A 23,407-nucleotide genomic window follows, 5' to 3' on the forward strand; every position below is an offset into this window, starting at 1 on the left:
TGGGGTTGAGAGTCAGATCTCTGGGTTTTTTTTCCAGATCAGATAAATCATTGAACCTGCCTCAGCCTCACTAGTCTTATATGTATATTGGAAGTTAGATTCATAAGAATTTTTTATGGCAAGTGACAACAAGTCACCTTAACTTACCTTATGTAATAAAAGAGGATTGAGGGGCGCCTGGGTGGGTCAGTCAGTTAAGCACCTGACTCTTGGTCTCTGCTCAGGTCATGATCTCATGGTTTGTGGGTTCGGACCCCACACCGGGCTCCTCACTAACTGCTTGGGATTCTCTCTCTCTCTCTCTCTCTCTCTTGGGATTCTCTCTCTCTCTCTCTCTCTCTCTCTTCCTCTCTCTCTGCCCCTCCCACATGCACGCTTTCTCTCTCTCTCTTAAAATAAATAAACTTAAAAATAAAAGAAGTAAATGTTACTTAAAAAAAGAAAAAAGGCGTCTGGGTGGCTCAGTTGGTTAAGTGTCCAACTTCAGCTCAGGTCATGGTCTCATGGCTTGTGGGTTCAATGCAGCACAGGTTCTGTGCTGTCAGCTCAGAGCCTGGATGGAGCCTGCTTCGGATTCTGTGTCTTCTTCTCTCTCTGCCCCTCCCCCACTAACACTCTGTCTCTCTCTCTCAAAAATAAACATCTCTATCCCAGCTCTCTGGGCCATCTGTGAGCTCATCTCTGTTCACAGAAAATTCCCAGGCATAGATTCTAATTGGTCCTCTTTGGTCAGAGGTGCCCTGTATTCAGGGGGACGAGGTTATTTACCAGAAAGACTAATTAAGTTCCATGTTTTGTTTACCATGTTACACCTAGTACCTGGTACATAGTAGGTCGAGGATGACTGGGCAGCCATATAGGATGTTGGCACTGCACGCTCTTCCTGGTTTCAGAGTTTCTGAGTTAATGAAATGTGCGTCCTGTTGTTGTCCTCTACGAACATCTTCCTCTAGCCCCTTACATTTTATCTTTGCCCTCACGTTTATTTAGTCATCGGTATATTAATATATATCTTGACTTCCTGCTATGTGCTAGGCACTCTGCTATTAAAGATGATGCTGGATGGAAAAAGATTAGTTAATAAGTAGCCAGGAGTTGTTTTATTACCAATGCACTTGACTATCTTAAATCTTTATTTGGAAGAAAATGACATGTAAATTATAAATATATAAATTTTTTAAAGTTTATATTACCTTTTTATTTATGAGAGACCATATCTCTGACATAGAGCACATAACTTCACTAGACCAAAAACTTACAAAACTGTAATACTGGCTTCTTTATTCAGACCATGTTGAACAACAAATCTTAAGAAGTTCCTAGGGAGAAGGAATTTTCTTTGATGTCGTGATTGTGTCTTATCGCTAAGCAGAAAAATACACTCATGGATGTACGCATACCCTTGAATTTTTGGCATTTCCTGATTCCTGAGCTTTATAGGCTTTGTTTTATTGATAGTAAAGGCTACTCATGCCCTTAAATTCCAACTTAGGATTTTTTTTTCCAACTTAGGATTTTTAAGAAAGTTATGCATCAGTCACTTCCTCTCCTTTAACTCTTCCATGAGAGACACACCTCTCTGCCCATCTTTTTATATATTTTTTTCTTTTTTTTAAAAGTTTTTATTTGAATTCCAGTTAGTTAATATATAGTGTAATATTTGTTTCAGGTGTAGAATTTAGCAATTCAACACTTACATACAACACCTGGTGCTCATCACAAGTGCCCTCCTTAATAGTCCCCACTACCCATTTATGTGTCTTTTTTTAAAAACTTAGAAATAATGCTTCTTACCAACTTAACACCTTAGAGTGCTCTACCATATGTGAACCGTTAGATATCTGATCTTTGGTTGTTTTGGATGTCACTCATCCAAGGAGTGAATCTCTTGTCCTTTAGTATATGAACTTGTAACACAATAGAAGGCATTTGCGGGTCTATTTAATTATATTGTCTAAAGATTTCAGCCTTTTATAACTTCTCTGGGTCAAATATGGAAGCAGTTCCCACATTTTTTTCCTGTTTATTTGGTACCTTCATATGACTCAACCCAAACCAAGCCATAAGCTGTGATATGAACCAAACCCAAACATTATTATTTTTAATAACAGCTTTATTGAGATGGAAGTCACATACCATATAAATCACCCATTTAAAGGGTACAATTCAACTGCTTCTAATATATTTGCAGAATTGTGCAAGCATCACAAAATTTTTTAAAACATAGCTGTGAATGGAATGAAAACTTACCCTGGATCTCCAAGTGGATCAGCTTAGGTTTGACAGGATCCCATATACTTTCTAAAACCATTGACCCCAAACAACACCTGAACATCATGGTCTTCTCTGAACCAAAAAACTGAGACCATGTTTCTTCTTGAGTCCCTAGACTCTTCTTCCCGTTTTCTCTCTTAAGGAAACTATAGCATGCTGGCCGCATATGATTTTCCATCAGAGTGTTAGAGAAATTTCTTTGTTTGGTTGATTAGAAAAATTGAGCTCAAGCAGGTTTTATATAACATTCAAGAAGTATCATCTCTCTGGAGACCCACCTGACCTGTTGATAGAGAATGAAATTTCCAAGTGCACTTGGGGATGGGAATCAGTGAGGGCCTACCTCCTCCACCTACTTACCTGCGTTCATTCAAGCACACATGACTTAGACTCTGAACTCAGTGTCTGACTTAGAAAATGGGATCAAAGGGACGTCTGGCTGGCTCAGTCAGTTGAGCATGCAACTCTTGATCTCGGGGTCGTGAGTTCAAGCCCCACGATGGGGATAGAGATTACTAAAAAAAGGGGGCAGGATTAAAATGCCTGCAATGAAGGATTGTTACAAGGACCTAGAGATAATGTATATGTGGAAAATAAGAAAAAGCAGAGGATAAGGGTGGCCAGCATTGTAGTGTTGGGTGGAGGGGAGGTTGCAATGTTAAATAGGGTATTCAAGGTGAAGCTCATTGAGAAGGTGACATTTGAGAAACGATTTGGTGTTTTGTTTTGTTTTGTTTTGTTTTGTTTTGTTTTTGTACTGAGATTTTTCTTTAAGGAGGATTTTGGTGACTTGAAGGAGGCCGATGATGACAGTGATCATCATGGCAGCAAGGAAATGAGAAGAGCAGGGGCAACTAGCCTCCTTCCGATGTTACCACTCATACATTTACCAAACACCTGCAGTGTGCCAGGCCCTTTGTCAGGGGCCAAGGTTGCAAAACCCTACCAGATACCAACCTTGGCTTCTAGGCATAGGTAACCTAGTAGAAGACACAAACATCAATGGCCACAGTTGTAGTCCTTCGTGTTAAGTGCTGGAGGAGCATATTTTAGGAGCCCCTCAGTCAGGTTTGAGTGTTGACAAAGAGGTGCTAGAGGAAGAGATGCTTGGACCTGAATCTTTAGAACAAGTAGAAATTGGGTAGCCCAAGAAGGCACTTCGGCAGAAAGAATAGCTGTGCAAAGGCAGTGTGGTGTGGGACAGCCTGGCAATATTTGGAAAACTGTAGGAAGATCCTAAAGGCTGGAGTGAAGGAGTGGGGGTGGGAGGTTAGTTGGTGGCAGAACCGAGGCAAGAGAGGCAGGCAGGGTCTACATCCTAAGGGGTCTTTTAGCTTTACAATTTCCTGGCTCACAGCAAGAATTTCGGATTGCTTATTAAACCTTCAGAAATGAAGTGTAAATAGGTAGTAGGCTGTTCACTTACCACGAGTGCTAACACAAAAGAGAGCTTTTAAATTCCATGTGAGGAGCTGCTGCTGTGGGGGTACCTGCCTGGCCAGCCCCTTGTCCAGTGACCCTGCCCTACTTCTCGAGATCTGGACTTCCTGAAACATCAATCCCAGGTGTGTTTATGATCACTAACAAATTGTGAGCGCGACAAGGGCAGAGCCCATCTTTATTTACCTTTGCATACCCCCTAGCACCCATCACAATGCTTGGCATGCGGTGTTTCTTGATAAATATTGAATGAAGAAGAAGGTAAGGCTTATTTGGGAAGACTGGTTCCTACATGCTTTAAGAATAGTAATAATTTTCTCTCCCTTCCTTTCTCTTGAAATAAAGAATTGTTTTTGTTTGTTTTTTAATCTTAAAAAAAAAAAAAGAGGTTGCCTAGGTGGCTCAGTCAGTTAAGCATCCTACTTGGTTCCGGCTCAGGTCATGATCTCATGGCTCATGGGATCTGAACCGCATTGGGCTCTGCACTGATGGCTGGGAGCCTACTTGGGACTCTCTCTCTCCCCTTCTCTCTCCTTCTCTCTCAAAGTAAATAAAAATTTTTAATGTTTATTTATTTATTTTGAGAGAGGGAGAAAGAGCATGAGAGTGGAGGAGGGACAGAGAGAAACTGAGAGGGAGAATCCCAAGCAGGCTCTGTGCTGTCAGCACAAAGCCTGATGCAGGGCCCAATCCCACAAACCGTGAGAGTATCATGATCTGAGCCAAAATCAAGAGTTGGACACTCAACTGACTGAGCCACCCAGGTACCCCAAAATAAATCTTTTTTTTAATCTTAAAAATAGTAATAATAGCAAGCACTTAATACTTTTCTGAGTACCTTACATGTATCAACTGATCCAGCACTCACAAAGGAAACTGAAGCACAGAGAAATAAGTTGCCAAGGTCATGCAGATAGGAAGTGCAGGGCTTGGATTTGAATGTAGGTGGGCAATTCCAGAATCCATGCTCTTAACCAAACTGTATGTTGTCTCCCAATAAATGTTTTCAGTTCACTTATAAGATTTCTTTTGTGCAAAAAAAAAAAAAAAAAAAAAGATTGCATTTGTGCTTAAAAAGGAAGAGAATTGCCATACAAGTAGAGCTACTGACAGGAAGGGTCATGTAGCTCCATCTTAATAGCACTTGCTTTTGGCAATGAAACTTCAGAAGGCAATATATTCCCTCTGATTTGAAAAACCAGGTGTTTCCATCCCACATAATTTGTCTCTTCTTTTTAGATGATCCTTCTCATGTAGCATCCCACGCTTGCCATGTCATCAGTGCCAAACCAGCTGCCTTGGGTGGACTACAAGTTTGAACATGATTGGACACCTGACAGCCTTAGTGTTTTGGCCATTGAGCCCTCCTATAGTTAGACCGCTCTTGTCCATTCTCATGGAAAAAGTGGGATAGTGCACATGGGTCTGAAGTAGTTCTTCATTTATTTGTTGATACCTTCCACAGATGTTCATTGAGCACTTACTCTGTGCCATTTATAGGAATTGCAACCAAGCTGTGTGCTAGATGGTGGGGATTCAGCTGTGAACACAACAAAGTTCCTTTCCTCATGTGGCTGATGTTCTAGAAAGGAGGGGTGGGTAATGAATAAGTAAGGAAGTAAACAAATATATACTGTGTCAGATGGAGTAAGTGCTAAGGAAATGAATCTAGTAAGGGAAGGGGCACAAAGGGAACTTGTTGTATGTGAACTTGGATGAACAGGAAAAGATTCACTGATGACTAACATTTGAGATAAGACCTGAAGGAAGCAAGGGGCTGATCCAGACAGATACTTGGGGAGAAAGCATTCTAGGTGCAGGGAGCAGCAAGTACAAAGGCCCTGAGGCAGGTGCATGCTTGACACGCTACTGAACAGCAAGGCCAATGCGTCAGAGAGGTGATGGCAGTCTTGATGGGGCCTCATAAGGAGTTTGGCTTTTACTTTGAGTGAGTTGGGAAACCAAAGCAGAAGAATGAAATGATCTTTTTTTTTTTTTTATTTTTTTTTAACGTTTATTTATTTTTGAGACAGAGAGAGACAGAGCATGAATGGGGGAGGGTCAGAGAGAGAGACACAGAATCCGAAACAGGCTCCAGGCTCTGAGCGGTCAGCACAGAGCCTGACGCAGGGCTCGAACTCACGGACTGCGAGATCATGACCTGAGCTGAAGTCGGACGCTTAACCAACTGAGCCACCGAGGCACCCCAAGAATGAAATGATATTATTTTTTTAGTTACCGTGTCATTCTCTGTGACAGTTTGTTAAGTGTCCCATGAAAGCTCTTAAGTCTGTTGTAGTATGTTCTGGTGGAGAAGGAACTTTGGGGAAACTGGCCTTTGGCTGCAAATTGAAGGAATTCTCCTCTGTGAGCATTTGCCATGTTCCAGGTATGCTGGAGCACACAGATGAAGCACACAGTCTCTTCCCCCAAGGAAATCTCTGTAGAATGTGAAACACAGAAGAATAAATAGACACTGGACTAGAGTGATATGATAGGTGCTGAGGGAACCACAGCTGGGACCCTCAGTTAGACTTATCAGGGCAGCAAGGAGATTGCATTGATCAAGTGTCAGGCAGGCAGAGAAAGAGGATGTGTGTAATCTGTTTTGGTACGAAATTGAACAAACTAACCACCATGATCTCTTCTAACATGACCTGACCTGGGGGGTCGTAGCTGTAGCTGTTGGGCATCTGCAGAAAGCTTTCCTACCTGTTGGGTGGTCCAGATTTGGGCACTGTCTATTCTTGATGGCATTTGCTGGTAGGAAAGGGATATAAAGGATAGGATCAACGCCTTCAGTTCCTGTGCTGGAAATTCAGGTTTTTCCTCTCTGTTGATGTCAAGATTTAACTTGTTTGGAAAGCATTGTTACTTTTCCCTAATTCTCCTTGTTCTTGTCAAGAGCTGTGGTGCTTGAAACCAGATCTTGATAGGCATTTACTTGGAAAGTAAACATGATGGAAGAGAACCACAGTGAGAGGCCTATCCTCAGTACAGTAAGTAAGATGTGCCCTAGGTGAGAAGTCCATAGGGAAATCCACTTTTAATGTGGTGCCCAGAATTCCATAAACCTGAGTTTTGAGGTCTGATGCAAAGCTATCACCTCTGTTCCCACTGAATGATCCGGGTTGATTACCAGTTTCACCATGACTGACGCAGTTCCCTAAGTGCGTGTTGAAGCTGCATAGGCCCCTGAGATGAGGACTGGAGTGCACGTTCTGAGAGACCCTCCAGAAGCTAACAGACCCAGCATGGTTCCGTGAGCAGGTTATGTGAGCAAGCTGAGCACGTATGAATTGGAGACTGTGCTGCCTTTGTTCTTAAGGTTTCTTAGTTGATGAAATAGAAGGGCAGATGGTCTAGTTTCACATAAGTAAGCAGACCAACTGAAATTTTAACAAAGAAATGGTTAAGAAAAGGGATGAAAATGCAGTTGGAAAATTGAAGTCCTGCTTTCTTGACACATACCTCAACTCTGGTACCTTCTCTCCTGGAATTTTCCAAAGTTGGTTTTTGGTAATCTTGCCATTTGTATTATCTTTATTTATGTAGTTCTGAGTATGCTTGGTGTGTGCCAGCTATTTGGGAAGTGATGTTTTTCCTTATTCCGGTTAGTTCCCGTCAAGTGTTAAATTGCTTAAACTGACTTATAGTGTATGCAGAGGAACCATCATCTTCCTCTTTGCGTGGTTCTCAGAATGGCAGAATGATGTACGTATTTTAGGCAGTGATGACAAGAAAGCCTTCCACAGTGTGGTTTACTAGACTAGGTATGCTGACCCTGAAGGCAGGCAACATGAAGATCACATAGGATGGATTTCATCCTCTGGGAGGACTTAGGAACAGAACAGAACAGAATAGAAATATGACACCGATTCATAAATTAGTAAAGACCTTACATCATCTATCTATTTGCCAAGCCTTTTAGAGGTGAAAGTCAATGGTAAGTGTGTCCTTGGGGTTGAAGGTGAGAGAGACTAGGTATGAGAGTGACTTGTTCCGAATGGGTAGATGGAAGAGAGTGGCTATGCATCCTCCCTGCTTCTAGGGTTTGACTAGGGGTCTGTGTCAGTGGCCTGTAGGAGAGCAACATTACAAGTTGGTTATGGGAGCGTGACCTGAACAGAAGGCTGTTCTTGTCTCCAGATGATATCTGCAAGACCATATTAAAATTCTGATGCTTTAAAAACATTTTGCATTGGGCACCTGGGTGGCTCAGTTGGTTAAGCATCCGACTTCGGCTCAGGCCATGACCTTGCGGTCTGTGGGTTTAAGCCTCGCATCAGGCTCTGTGCTGACAGGTCAGATCCTGGAGTCTGCTTCAGATTCTGTGTCTCCCTCTCTGTCTCTCTCTCTGCACCACCCCCGCTCAAACTCTGTCTCTCTCATTCAAAAATAAATAAACTTAAAAAAAAAACATTTTGCGTAATTGACCATCATATGTTTCATAGGATTTAGTCTTTGTGACAGAGGTGTTGAGGAAGGTTTGTGAACACCCTTCCTTTCATGGGCCACTTCCTGATCATCCTGGATGGCTGATTGCAGATGGACTGGGTCCTGTTCGGTGCATAAATAATAGTCTGTAGCAAGCAGGAGGCCATTCCAACTGATCTCACCAAAGCTTGTAATAACCAGCTATTCTCTCAGCCATGCCTTCAAAGTGGCACAAGGATTACAGCACTGGCCTTGCGGGGCAAGCCCTTTTCCAGGCAGGAATCTTCTGCCTCTCCTGATTGTGGGATTAACACCCGACAGCCAGAGCTGGACTCACTGAGAGCTGAGGCACGGCATGCTCAGCATAGTGTGGGAGACAGAGGTGGCAAAGCTGGATACCGGCAGGGCTCTAGGCCAAGAAGCCTTGATCCACCAAACCTGGAAACCTGGGTCCCAAACTCAACCCAGAGAGAGGCAGGCAAAAGGCTCGGGAGCATCTGCACATTATGCGGCCCCAGGCTGGTTTTTGTCCTGTAGTTACTAGACTGAATAAGCTAAACCTCCTTGTGTCAGGAAGGACTCAGACCTAGCTCTAACTTGTCTCTCTGATTTCAGCTCTTACCTTGTAAATACTAAGGGTGCAAGTGGAGGTAGCTATTATATTGTTACCTGTTTGGAGGTCACCCAAGGAATTCCTCCTAAGACTGAATTGCTTCTACCGTTAATGCCACAGGCATGGAAGCCACTGATGGCCTTGGGTCAGGGTGTCCCAGGTCAAAAGCAGAAACAGTTTGCTGGATCTTACTGAAAAACAGCCCCCAAATTGTTGAGCTTTCCTGGGATTTCCCTTCACTCGCAACATGCAAGTTTGTCTAATAGATGTACAACTTGATTAAGTGCCAGTACATCACAGATGCAATTATATTTAAGAACAAGCTACTTCTTCTAATCTCTGTGCCATCGCTGATTAATTAGACACTTTGAACTATGCCCAACTGTTTGAAAGCTGTGAAAAATACAACCTGCATAGTTAAAATTTCTGCACAAGCCTATTTCCTCGTTTGTGCCTGTATCCTTTTTTTTAAAACCTTTTTAAAAACCATTCTTCAAACATAATATGTATTTGTACATGTTTCCAAACACACAATCTGGCTATTTTTTTTATCATGGTTAGAAATCCTTCCATGGTTGGCCAAGAAATACACTCACACAGTAAATGAAATAACAAAATACATGAGAAGCCAATTGAATAATTGAGACTTACCTTCAGATTATTGTTCCGTTGGTCACACTTTCAAAATTTTCGTTTTCAATTTTTAAATCTTGCATGAATGCCTCAGGAAGATTTTTTTGCCATTGTTTTTAGGAGTATCTCTTTACTGAGGTTTTTAAAATATTTTTGTTCTTAACCAGGAGTGGGATGGGGGCAGGGTGGTAACAGGGTCTAGAAACATTCTTATTTTACGACATATAATTATTAGCTATATATCTGGCACATGCTGTGCTAGTAATTTCTAGTCTTTTCTGTTATAGAGCTGTCTTTTAAAGTAAATGAGCACTGAAAGACCTATTATACACATGAAGAAACCTGGGGAGACTCTGAAATTGGCCCCGGGTGACTCACATGGTGGGGTATGCTAGACTGCAAGACCAGGACACCTGGACATGTGGAAGTAGATCAGTTAGAATATTTATGTATTTTTCTATCCCTGGGCTGTAACTTTCATCAACGGCGCATTCATATTCATGCTGGGCCTTGAACTCCAAAGCCTGCTTAGCTAAATCCCCATGGTCCTCACTCCCTAGAAAGCCACTATGGTTTGGACCATCTTTCCTTCCTTTGATTTAGCATTCCCAAAGGGGGACAAGTAACATTTCTTCCTACTTTTGAGGAAATACTTGAATTTGACCATACCTTTGTTTTATACACATATCCCTGCTGACTCCCTAATCTTCTTCCTGAATTCCAAACTGGATTTTGCCCTTCTCCAGAAAAGCCAGACTAAATCAAGATCTCCACCACTAGATCTGTCTCTCTTTATGGAGAATGAGGTAACTATCCACCCCTCTCTAAGCCAGATTGTTTGTGGTGGATGTGTAGAAAGTGGAACATAGTTGAAAAACTTTAGGTAATTGTGCAATCCTGAATTTTATTGACTTTTCCCCTCGCCCTCCTAGGTAACAGCTTGCCTGATTGCTGTGGCTAAAACAGACCATGAAGTTCAAGTGCGCAGAGCTGCCATCCACGTGATCGTGCTGCTATTTCGGGGCCTCAGCCAGAAAGCTACTGAGGTAAGTCAGTTTCTCACCATATGCAGTTTCCGTACCTTTTTGGTTTGTTTCCTGCTCATCAATCTCACCACAGGAGACCTCAGACCTTATCCCCAGAATAAAATCAGCTGAGATTTTATTCTGTAGTAGGAAAGTTATATTGCTTGCATCTTTAATAGGAGTCCCTATTTCTTCTGAAATAGTAGGCAAACCACACCCTACTGCTGGAGGAGAACCAGAGCATAAGTCTGTAGATCGAGACTCTGAGTCCTGGTGTTCTTCTCAGAGGGGCAGACTCCAGGTGAGCGAACAGGAACACACTAAGCCTGCCTCTGGATCCTGATCTTTAGTGACTTGTCTCCCTGACTCCTTTCACTGTTCATACCAAATTACTAAAGGCTCTCATTTAAAAATGTTTCCTTTTTAGCTGTGAATTCAATCCACAAGATTTTAGTTGCTACATAAATTAAACATTTTTCCTTCTCCAAGTGGATTTGGTTGGATTTCTCCCTAGTGTGTGGCCAATACGGGAAGAAAGTATATATATCCATATGTGTGCTAAGAATGAGTGACCTCTAAATTAATTTGCCTCTTGATTTTAATGGAAACCCATTCCCAGATGAGTTTATGGAGAGAGTTTACATTAATAATTCACTTCCTGCCGTCCACAATGCTCACTGGTGGCTGGCACATCAGTATTTAACTGTCAGTGAAGCCATTAGAAGAGTGTTTGTTTTGTCAGACCCACAGGCTTTATTCATGATAGAATGTTGCCACATGAAGTTCTTGACACCATTTTTGTGCAAGCATGAACTCATCAGTTGTCCCCTAGTTATTATCTAGGGTCTTGATGGTGGTGGGGAACACAAAGATCATAACTCAATAATGCAGATTAATTAAATAAATTGCTATCGGCTACAAACTGCCCTTGATGAGAGTCTGCTGTACAAGCGGGAGTTAAGAAAGTATTTTTCACCCATCCTTAAGATCTACAAAACCCTTGACAAATACACCATTGATATGTAAGTTGTTACCAAGAGTGGAAACTGGGTGAGAAGTATACAGGAATTCTCTGTGCTGTCTGTAAGTCTAAAATTATTTCAAAATAAAATTGTAGTTTAAAATGTGAATTACAACACTATTGAAATAGGTCCATACAACTGTGTGAGTGGGCCGTGGCAACCAGCACATCTGGGTACTTACCACTACTCACTGCTTGTCTTGGCCGGCGCTGCCCTTGCGGGCTGTGTGCTGTGCCTGGCTGCCACCTGGCCCTGCCATGCCGCGGGCGCCGTGGCACCGGGTGCTCCAAACTGCTGTGCCGGGCAGCAGGGGATAAGACGCAGCCATGGTGCACCGAGATCACCTCCACACAATGAAGGAGTGGTGGGTTCAGGTGGGGTGACTAGCCGTGCCCCTGTTTGTGGCCTATCTGTGTTTCCCGGCACTCCAGCTGTCTCCTGCTCTTCACTCGTGGAAGTCGTCAGGCAGATTTTTCACCTACAAGAGACTGCACATCTTCTACCAGGACTCTGTGGGTGTGGTTGGAAATCCTGAGATAGTTGTGCTTTTACCTAGGTTTCCAACTTCCAGCTGTGATTAGTACAAGATTTGGGAAGGTCTGACTGTGAGGTTTTAACGAGTGATTGCCCTGGGTTTCTTGGTCTTTGGTCGCAGTGACAAACAAGACCACATCACTGTTCCATATTTGAGCAGGCCAGCATCATAGAGGCATTTTTGTGGCATCTGGGGCTCCAGAACCATAGGATCAACCTTTTGTCTCATGATTACAGAGGTATCGTTGCTCAGAAGGTGCTCTATAGGTTCGAGCAGAAATGATCTCGTCAGCTTACCGTGAGGGTATATTTCCTGAGATTCACCGTCCTCTCTTCCAAAAGCAGCTCAAGAATGGAGGCATGCTGGGGCGCCTGGGTGGCTCAGTTGGTTAAGCGTCCGACCTCGGCTCAGGTCACGATCTTGTGGTTTGTGGCTTCGAGCTCTGCGTCAGACTCTGTGCTGACAGCTCAGAGCCTGGAGCCGGCCTCGGATTCTATGTCTCCCTCTCTCTGCTTCTCCTATGCTCGCTCTCTATCTCTGTCTCTGTCTCTGTCTCTGTCTCTCAAAAATAAATAAACATTAAAAAAATGTTTTTAAATGGAGGCATGCTGTCACCCATCCTCACACGATTGACGCAGATTTCTTTGTATTCTCTCGAGGTCTCACCCCAGTCTATGGGCCGTACATCAAATGCTCTGGGAGTGAGCTGTGGGACATGTGGGCAGGGATACGCAACAATGACGAGAACTTAGTTATCAATAGTCTCTTGCGGTACATCATCCAGAGAAAGAAGTTTAGAACATGCTGGGTGGGAGCTCTTGCTTCTGTGACTATTCCCACTCATTTTATCGGTGGGCCATAGGATCCCACGAACCTCTATGCAGAGTTTTTGGAGCTGTGCAGGAAAACATTCCCATGGTCCACAGTGTCAATTCTAGCCACTCTCCACAGCTGGAGGACTCCATGGACTTCTTGAATGCATATATGGGCTTTATTAATTCCACTCCTTCTGAGCTAGAAGGAGTATCTTGCCTGTGTTACCTCCTCTACTCCCTTATCTGTTGTGTATTCCATTTAGGAAAAAATGTACAAAAGAGATCCTGACCACCGAACACCATTCTCTCACAGAAGTCCACCTGACTCACACTGGTGATCAACATATGGTTAAAAGCCTAGAGAAGCTCCGGCTAAGGATGACCCAACAGTCACCCTCCCCCATCCTTCAAATATCTGAGCGAGTATATGACTTGCCATTGTCTTTGTGCTCTCAGGAAATTCTGGTGGTCACTACTGCTCACTGATACAGAGAGACAATCTTAAAAGTCTTTTTTTTTAATTTTTTAAAAATGTTTTTATTTATTTTTGGGACAGAGAGAGACTGAGCATGAGCAGGGGAGGGGCAGAGAGAGGGGGAGACACACAGAATCTGAAGTGGGCCCCAGGCTCTGAGCTGTCAGCACAGAGCCCGACGCGGGGCTTGAACTCACAGAGTGTGAGATCATAACCTGAGCTGAAGTCAGACGCTTAACTGACTGAGCCACCCAGGCGCCCCTTAAAAGTCTTTTTATTTATTTATTTATTTATCTATTTATTTATCTATTTATTTATCTATTTATAAATTATGAAATTTATTGTCAAATTGATTTCCATACAACACCCAGTGCTCATCCCAAAAGATGCCCTCTTCGATACCCATCACCCACCCTCCTCTCCCTCCTACCCCCCATCAGCCCTCAGTTTTTTCTCAGTTTTTAAGAGTCTCTTATGCTTTGTCTCTCTCCCACTCTAACCTCTCTTTTTTTTTTTCCCTTCCCCTCCCCCATGGGTACCTGTTAAGTTTCTCAGGATCCACATAAGAGTGAAAACATATGGTATCTGTCTTTCTCTGTATGGGTTATTTCTTAAAAGTCTTTTTAATATTTCTATGGACTTTTAAGAAACATTTAGAAATGCTAATTTCTGGCCCATCCTTGATTGGAATCCTTTGGTAAAAAATGAGGAGAGGGTGCACCTCACCTGTACTTGAATGGCTGTAGGGGCACATGCTTTTTATTTATATTTTTATTTTTATTTTTATTTGAGAGAGTGCAAATTGGGGAGAGGGGCAGAGGGAGAGAGAAAGCATCTTAAGCAGGCTCCATGCTCCGTGTGGAGCCCAGTGCAGGGCTCGATGCAGGTCTTGATCTCAAGACCCTGGGATCATGACCTGAGCCGAAACCAAGAGTCAGCTCAAGCAAAGGAGCCACCCAGGTGCCCCAGGGCACGTGGTTTTTAAAATTCTTTAAGCAACACAGCTTAGTGAGAGTGAGTCTCCCTTGTCATAACTTTGGATTTCGTTTCATCAGCTACTTTTAATTATAGACATTTTGTTAAAATAGGTTTTGGTTTGAATAATGCAGTTTTCTAAGTATACTTTAAGACTATGATTTGCCTGCATGTATTACATGTATTTTATAAGATACTAAACCAGAAGATACTCTGACAGAGTAGTGAACCTTATTACATAGGTTTAATTTCTGAATAAATTGAATTAAATCCAAACTATTTGCAGAATTTCCTGAAATCACAGGATATTAAGAACCAGTAGCATCTGTGCCAGAGATTTACTGTTATTAGCCAATTCCAACAGCAAATAACAGCCTGATTCTTCATCCCTCAGTGCTCAGAAGCATGTCCCTCCTGAGCTGGAGGGAGCTGTCTGAGTTACCTTGCTGAATGTACATGGATTCCTTTTATGACGATTGCTTGCCTTCTCATTGGTTGTCCCAGAGAGGCCTCCTCGTAGAGCTTAGTAATTCCTGTACTTTACAGACAGGAAAGTTCCAGAAACTTTAAGAACAAATACTGAAAGGCCTATGAGTAAATGGTGCTGAATTTTTTTTTTTTAAGCCACAGTTTCAATTGTTTTAGTCAAAACAGGATTAAGTGATTATTTTAAATTCTTTTTTTTTATTAACAACAGGTATAACAACTGAAACTGAGTGTTTATTTTCTATTAATAAAAATGGATTTTTACAAAAGTAGCAAAAAAGAAAACTTCTACAAGTGCATACACACCCTGAGTGAGTGAGGGGAGAGAGAGAGAGAGAGAAAGAGAGAGAGAGACTGTGTGTGTGTGTGTGTGTGTGTGTGTGTGTGTGTGGTTAGTAAAGTGAGAGAAGAAATAGAAAGCCTACCCAGATTTCTCAGATCTGTGTGTAGCCAATGAAAGCAACACTCCTGGTCTCACCGGTGCTAACATAATTTGTGGCTGTGGAAGATGATTGTCACCTTCAAAAACCCATGTGAATGGAAAACCTCTCTCCTGTTCTCTATTCTGCACTCACAGAAATTTATAAATTATGCTCACCCAGTGACTAAAGGAAAGGAAATGGGATGAGATGAATGTATGATTCCTCTTCCTGGTGCATCCTTAAGACCAGGTGTGTTAAATCTTGTAATCGTGGGTGTGATTATAATCAGGGGCACTTTAATGAGAAACGGAGATAACCACAAAGCTTTCAATCTAGGACTTATCTTTTCTGCTGTTTGCCCCCAGGAACAGCTGAAATGAAAGTGCCACTTTGTTGATGAAGTTGTGTGTGTGTGTGTGTGTGTGTGTGTGTGTGTGTGTGTGTGTGTGTGTGTGTGCATGTTTCCCTTCTAATCACTATTTTTCAAGTTATAGAATGCCAAAGATAATTCCAGGGTTCAGTGAATTTTCTCTTGCTGCTAGATGTGCCTGCTAAGGACCTCTGTGGTTCTGGCAGCTCAGAAAGCAGGCAGGAAATCCAGGAAGAGGTGGATGTTCAGAAGATCAGAAGACAGATTGGGATCAGAGAGGGAAGACCTCACTACCCCTACTCAAGAGGTAGCTTTTACCTCTTTCTCATTCAAAAGTAGCCAGAACATGGGGGCCTGGGTGGCTCAGTTGGTTAAACATCCAACTTTGACTCAGGTCATGATTACATAGTTCATGAGTTCGAGCCTGGCATCGGGCCCTGTGCTGATAGCTCAGAGCCTGGAGCCTGCTTTGGATCCTGTGTCTCCCTCTCTCTCTGCCCCTTCCCGCTTGTGTTTCTCTCCTCTCTCTCTCTCTCTTCCTCAAAAGTGAATAAACGTTAAAAAAAAAAAAGTAGCCAGAATTTTGTGCAGTCAATATAATATCCACATTGGAGGGAGATATTACATACATTTTCTTATTGAAAAACTTACTTTCTCTGCTTAGCCTTATTTTGGCCTTATGGCCATGTCTGTTAACTGTTAATTTATTCCCATTGTAGCCTGAAGCCTAGGAGAGGCCAGAAGGAACTCCCATTTAACCGATTCTACCTTACCCTTGCTAGAAGTTAAATTCACTAGGGATGTTCAGAGGAGGAGGTAAGTTTAGATATGTGCCTTCTGTTGGCTTCAGGGTTCAGAACAGCCTTCCTCCACGTGTGGAGGGTAAGCTGAGGAACAGAATGAAAAAATTGTGCCTAACTATCCAGGCCTTCCCAGATCTTTGCACAGTGACTTGTTTAAGTATTGTAAATGTTTAGAACATCCATTTTCATAAATTCATTCCAAAGACAATAATGAATAATTGGGGTAGTAATGGCTGAGTAATAGCCGACAAGACTGGCCCTCCTTCAGATAGCAACTATAAATTCTGGACATAATATAGTAAGCAGCTACCTTGAGACACTGGAGAGCAGTCACATGCAGGCAGATTCTTATGGGGAGTCCATGCTCACAGGACAGGCATTGTATGGGCATTCCGTTTTCTTGGCTTTTAACTTAGGAAAAAGTCTATCCGGGAGCAAATGCAATGCAGGAGGGGCGCTGGTGGAGATACCACAGTCTTTCTAGCCTGGAGAACCAGGACGTTGATCTGGGGAAACCGCAGTTTCAGGACAGAGAGGGGAAATTCTGGGATGGATAGATCCTGAGAAAGGATTCCCAAATTCTGTCTGCCTGAATCTCTTCCCGAACCTTTGACCAAGCAAGATACAGGCTTGCTTTAAAAAAGAAGAAGGAGGTGCCTGGGTGCTCAGTCGGTTAAACATCCATCTCTTGATTTTGGTTCAGGTCATGATCTCATGGTTCGTGAGATTGAGCCCCATGTTGGGCTCTGTGCTGATGGTGCAGATCCTGCTTGGGATTCTGTCTCCCTCTCTCTCTCTGCCCCTCCTCTGCTTGCACTCTGTCTCCCTCAAAAATAAACAAAACATTTAAAAACAATTAAATAAAAATAAAGATAAGTGATCTGGAATGACTAGAGACTCTCAGAAACCTAAACCTATATTTCCTCTAGGAGCAATGTTTCAGTCTCCATTAATTCATTGTTCATGGCAACTTTGCAGAACATAACTACCATGAATAACGAGAACTGGCTGTATATAATAGGGAAAAAAATTGATGATCTTAGAAAAAAAGAATGAGTACTTTGGGACTGACTGTAGTTCTAGATTTATTGAGAGAACTACTACAGTCCTCTACACAGTTTGTAGAAAGCAGATTTTCAAGAACTATCAGGTACTTGAGAATTTTGCATATGGGTTTACAGTGACTATAAATTTGGCAACATTTTATATTGAAACTTTTTCCCTTGCATTTTTTATTTTTAATATTTATTTATTTATTTTGAGAGAACAAAAGAGAGAGAGAGAGAGAGAGAGAGAGAGAGAGAGAGAGAGAATGAGAGAGAAAGCATGTGTGAGCAGGGAAAGAGGCAGAGAGAGAGAATCCCAGGCAGGCTCCACATTGTCCGCACAGAGCCCAACACGGGGCTCCGTCTCCCAATCCATAAGATCGTGACCTGAGCTGAAATCAAGGGTCAGACACTCAACTAACTGAGCCACACAGGCGCTCCATTCTCCCTTGCTTTTTAATATTAAAAGGTATTTCCTGAAGCATAGCTTTTCTTCCTTCTAATCACTAATTTTAGGTGACAAAAACCTAATCTATATTCTGTCTAGTAGGAGATAAGTAGTAGGCTTTTAGAATTCATTCCTTCAAGATGATAAACAAATCTTCTTCTTCTTCTTCTTCTTCTTCTTCTTCTTCTTCTTCTTCTTCTTCTTCTTTTAAGTAATCTCTGTATCCAACATGGGGCTCGAACTCACAATCCCAAGATCAAGAGTCACATGCTCTTCCATCTGAACCACCCAGGTGCCCCAAGATGATAAAGGAGTCTTAACACCAGGTCCTGTCTTTAAAAATAAGCAAACCCTGGAAACATCTTCTGGAGGAAGAGTTTGGGATTAATTATTAACTGATGGCTGAGGCAGGTTCTGAGCCAAACCCAGGTCTCCACCCAGGAATGATTTTTAATTCCTTCTTTGAATCCAGAGTTGGACTCGGATGACAGAAACCTCTTCCTGATAACATAATGAGCAGTGGCTTCATGAACATTTGTGCAGTCAGAGGTTACTCTCCTACTTCACTGTCCAGAGAAAGCAAACCCTGGCTTAAAAAAAAAAAAAAAAAAGGCTCACGTATGATGTGATGCTTTTCTGGTTACAGCAGTTACCCATGGTCCATCTAAAAGACTGAGTGCGTGCATCCTGGGTTCACCTTGTTTCCTGTCTGTCCAGACCAAGAACTGGGACCCGAGGAGGGTAGGACACTTAATCTCTGACACGGCACAAATGGCAAGTTATAAGTAAATGGGCAAGCTGAATGGAAACTTTCCTTCCTTTTATTGGTTTTGTTCTATCCTGAAAGTTATTTTGGCAACATTTGGTGTGGTTTGGTGCTATGTGTACGGTAAACGGGCCCAGTTCCTTCCCGGAGCCAGTTTCACACATTGCTCCTTTTAACAGATCGAAGGCTCTGTGTGAAGAGTAAATGAAAAGAACATTTATGTAAACATGACTGTGATCCAGGTAATAATTATTCCCCTGTAAACTTTGAAAAAGTGCTTGGGAGAGAGTGCCCTTCCAGGACTGAAATTAAAGAGATTCTTCCCTTCCTGGGAGCACAGGGCTATAGCCAGTTGATCAAGGCAGCAGTTCTGCTGATCATCTGCCAATGGCCAGGGCTTGGTGTTTACAGTATTGATATTCTTCATTAAAGACATTTAATAAGAATTCAGCATTTGTTAGCGGCGCCTGGGTGGCTCAGTCGGTTAAGCGTCCAACTCTTGGTTTCGGCTCAGGTCATGATCTCATGGTTCGTGAGTTCGAGTCCCACATCGGGCTTGGTGCTGACAGTGCGGAGCCTGCTTGGGATTCTCTCTCTCCCTCTCTCTCTCTCTCAAAATAAATAAATAAGCTTAAAAAAGATTTAAGGAATTCAGCATTTGTTGGACAACGTTTACAATGTCAAAAGAGACGGTGGCTTAGAGGGACTTTCAAATAAGTCATAGGTTTATAAATGGTCTCTTCCCCCCAAACACTTCCTTCTTTTCTCTCAGACAATATAGTTGCTGCCCCTCATTTCATTCTTAGAAGACGGGATCCTCTCAGGCTCCACAGTGGTTTCCTGGGTCTGCCTAACAAAGTGCCACTGACAACAGAACTTTGCTGTCTCGTAGTTTTGGAGACCTAGAGGTCCAAAATCAAAGTGTTGACAGGGCCGTGCGCCCTCTGAAACCTGTAGGAAAGTTCCTTCTCGCTTCTGGTGCTTTGCAGGCAGGCTTTGGCATTTATTGGCTTGCAAACACATCGCTCCAGTCTCTGCCTTTGTTGTCACATGTGTTCTCCTTGTGTGTCTCTGTCTTCACGTGGCTTCCTTCTTCTCAGGACACCAGTGCTGGATTAGGGCCCCCCTACTCTACTATGACCTTAACTAGTCACATCAGAACAACCATTTCCAAATAAGGTCACATTCTGAGGTACTGGGGGTTAGGACCTCATGGTATCTTTTTTGGGGGGAACACACGTTTCAACCCATAATTCCATAATGCTCTCTCTTTTGTGCTTATGCTTCTCCACCTCTTCCTCACTGCCACATCTTAAGAAGCCTGTTCTGGGGAGTGCCTGGGTGTCTCAGTCCGTTAAGTAGCCGATTCTTGATCTCAGCTCGGGTCATGATCTCATGGTTTGTGAGTTCAAGCCCCACGTTGGGCTCTGTGCTGACAGTGCAGACCCTGCTTGAGATTCTCTCTCCCTTTCTCTGCCCCTGCTCCACTTGTTCTCTCTCTCTCTCTCTCTCAAAATAAATAAATAAATTTTTTTTTTTAAAAAAGAAGCCTGTTCTGTGTAAGGTATCTCTTCTTTGTCACACTCTTACTTTTTTTTTTTCTGCTTTAAGGGCCTGTACCACATACTGTACCCTCAGGAAGACCAGAAAAGCAGTGTTTGTAACATGCTTACCTTGAAAGAACTTAATTCTGACACTTGACTAGAAAGAATAAGGAGGAGCATAGAATAATTTTTTGGACTATTGGCCTTGGTGCAAATCTCTTAAACCCCCTGAACCTCATTTGCACATCCGCCCCATCCCCCTGACACAGATGTGGCAAGAATTAGAAGGGATAACTTGGCAAATGCTTCACACTGTGAAGTGTTGCAAATATGAAAGATGACAGTGATGATGACTACGACTCATCTCGGGTGGTGGCAGTATTGTCATTTCTATTACTACCCCCACCGCCACCACCACGGCCACTACTACTATGTCATCCTTAGATTTGCTGGGGTTTTGAACAATATTTTTAAATCCACCAAAGGTAATTTCATATTTGTTCTGAATGAATAGGCAATTATTTCCTGGCTGGAACTTTTAGAACCTTACACTTTGTCACGCCAGGCTCACACCATCGGTCATCTCAGACTTGGGAAAGATAGACTTTATTATGTGGAATCCAGCCTTCTAACTCTGTGCAAGGATCTCATGATTGCATATGCCACCTCGTTCTTCCTCATGGACAACGACTCGACTGGAAAAGTATAAGAACCTAGATGCTTTGGGGGCACTTGGGCGGCTCAGTTGGTTAAGCATCTGATTCTGGATTTCAGCTCAGGTCACGATCTCACAGTTCGTGAGTCCAAGCCCCACGTCAGGCTCTGCGCTGACAGTGAGAAGTCTGCTTGTGATTCTCTTTCTCTGCCCCTCCCCTGCTCATATCCTCTCTCTCTCTCTCAAAATAAATAAATAAAACTTAAAAGGGGGGAGGGCGCCTGGGTGGCTCAGTCGGTTGAGCGTCTGACCTGGGCTCAGGTCATGATCTCACGGTTCATGAGTTTGAGCCCTGCATCAGGCTCTGTGTTGACAGCTTGGAGCCTGGAGCCTGCTTCGGATTCTGTGTCTCTCTGCTCCTTCCCTGCTTGCACTTTGTCTCTCCGTCAAAAATAAATAAACATCAAAGAGAGAGAGAGAGAGAGAGAGAGAGCCTACATGCTCTGCAGTTACTGAACAAAGGACTTAATATATGTCCAGACATGATTTGACCTCCAACGCTGTCATTCTCTCCCTTTCTTCTGTATCACTATGAGGCAGTGGTTATAGCACCACAAAATAATAATAATGCTGTCTGCTTTCATAAAGCAGACACTGAGCTAGGTGCATTATTGGACTATCTCAGTTGATTCTCTCAGGAGCACTGAGGGGTAGGTGTCCCCATTTTACAAATGACTAAAGGAAGACCCTCAGAGATTAACCTGTACTCTACCTGGCTTTTCTGTTCCCTAACTTTATTTTTGAGAGACAGCATGAGCAGGAGAGGTACAGAGAGAGAGGGGGACAGAGGATCCAAAGCTGGCTCTGTGCTCACAGCAAAGAGCCCAACGTGGGGCTCAAACTCACGAACCATGACATCATTATCTAAACTGAAGTCATACTCTCAACCAGCTGAGCCACCCATGTGCCTCTGGGCCACTGACTTTTTAAAGAAAGAGTAAATAGGGGAACCTGGCTGGCTTGGTCAGGAGAGCATGCGACTCTTGATCTCACAGACATGAGTTCAAGCCCCACAATGGGTGTAGAGTTTACTTAAAAATAAATAGAATAGAGTAAAATAAAATAAAATAAAATAAAATAAAAGCAAATAAAGATTATTTTAAAGCAAATAAGTACACCAGTAGTTGATGAAAGTATCCACTAAGCAATCACCAGTTTCTTTGCCATGGTGAGAATATTTAAAGTAACATTTTAGTTAATCAAGACTTGTACCAAGTTCCATTTCCTATTCAGCCATCTACGTTTTCTGTAAATAGCAAAGTTCTCATCACTTCTGTGTGGCAAGGGGTTGCCAGAAAAACTATGGTGGTTTTTTACACCTGTTATGTATGTTTAGAAGCTTGTCTTATTCTGTTAAAGCCCAATATAATTTTCTATCTTTTCCTTTCTAAGACCCAGTCAGACCAGAAGCACAACTTCTCAAATGTTCGTTCCCACACAGTAACAATCAAATGTTTAGTCATTAACTAAAGAATGCCTGTTTTTCCAAGGATCTCTACCATCTGTCAAATACAAGATTTGTATATGGGATAGTAATTCAGATATCATACCCTTACATCACTGAGTTAAAGAGGGTTTATAGCTAGAAAACCCTGGATAGTATCCGGGGCATTTTTCAGGGGCGTATTTGTCCCAGGATCTGAGCCAGCATCTGAGAGAGGAGGGCTAGAAGGTGTCAGGCGAGGAGTGTGCCAGGCTGGAGTCAGAGCCAACCTGAGGGAAGTTGAATGGGAGAAAGGCAAGGCCAGGTCCAGGCAGATGAAGACACTCCCACCAGGCCACGGCTGCTGATCTAAAGAGAGGTAAACGAGTGCTGTGTTCATTGATAGCGTAATAGCCCCATTCCCCCTTGCCTCGTATTTTGTTTAATCTCATTTAATCTTAAATGGAGGTATAACTCGTATCTATAAAATTCACCTTTTTAAAGTATGCATTTCAGGGTTTTTAGTGTTTTATAAAATTGTTCCAACACCACCACCATCTAATTCCAGGGCATTTTCATTACCCCCCAAAAGAAGCCTTGTAGCCAAGAGCAGTCATTACCCGCCAGTTCCCCGCTTGTCCCCAGCTCCTGGCCACCACCAATCTACCTATTGTCCATGGATTTGCCTTTTCTAGACATTTCATATCAAAGGAATCACATAATATATGGCCTTTTGTGTCTGGCTCTTTTCACTTAGCATAAGGCAGTCAAGGTTCATCTTGTATTGTAGCCTACATTGGGATTTCATAACCTTTTATGGATGAATAATATTCCATTGTATGAATATACCATGTTTGTTTATCCATTCATCAGTTGATGGACATTTGGGTTATTTCCACTATTTGGCTATTTTAAATAATGTTGCTGTGAACATTTGTGTGCACACTTTCATGCAAACATATGCTTTCATTCTCATGAGTATATGCCTAGGAGTGGAATTGCTGGGTCATATGGTATCTCTGCATTTACCTTTTTCAGGAGCTGCCAGACTATTTTCCAGCTGCATCATCTCCCATTCTCAGCAGCAATGTCTGAGGGTCCAAATCCTCCACAGTCTGATTAACACTTGTTACTGTCTTA

The 23,407-nt window shown here is 42.7% G+C and overlaps 1 protein-coding gene and 1 pseudogene across 1 annotated transcript in view; both read left to right on the plus strand.

Moving 5' to 3' along the window:
- Positions 1-23,407, plus strand: part of TANGO6 (transport and golgi organization 6 homolog) — a 191,897-nt gene that overhangs the window by 144,389 nt on the left and 24,101 nt on the right. Inside the window, exon 17 of the mRNA XM_043599515.1 lies at positions 10,330-10,443. Within this exon, the coding sequence (XP_043455450.1) occupies positions 10,330-10,443 (114 nt within the window). The remainder of the gene's footprint in view (positions 1-10,329; positions 10,444-23,407) is intronic.
- Positions 11,671-13,278, plus strand: LOC122494386 (annotated as a pseudogene).

This window comes from Prionailurus bengalensis, chromosome E2 (assembly GCF_016509475.1).
Source record: "Prionailurus bengalensis isolate Pbe53 chromosome E2, Fcat_Pben_1.1_paternal_pri, whole genome shotgun sequence".
Taxonomy (NCBI): Eukaryota; Metazoa; Chordata; class Mammalia; order Carnivora; family Felidae; genus Prionailurus; species Prionailurus bengalensis.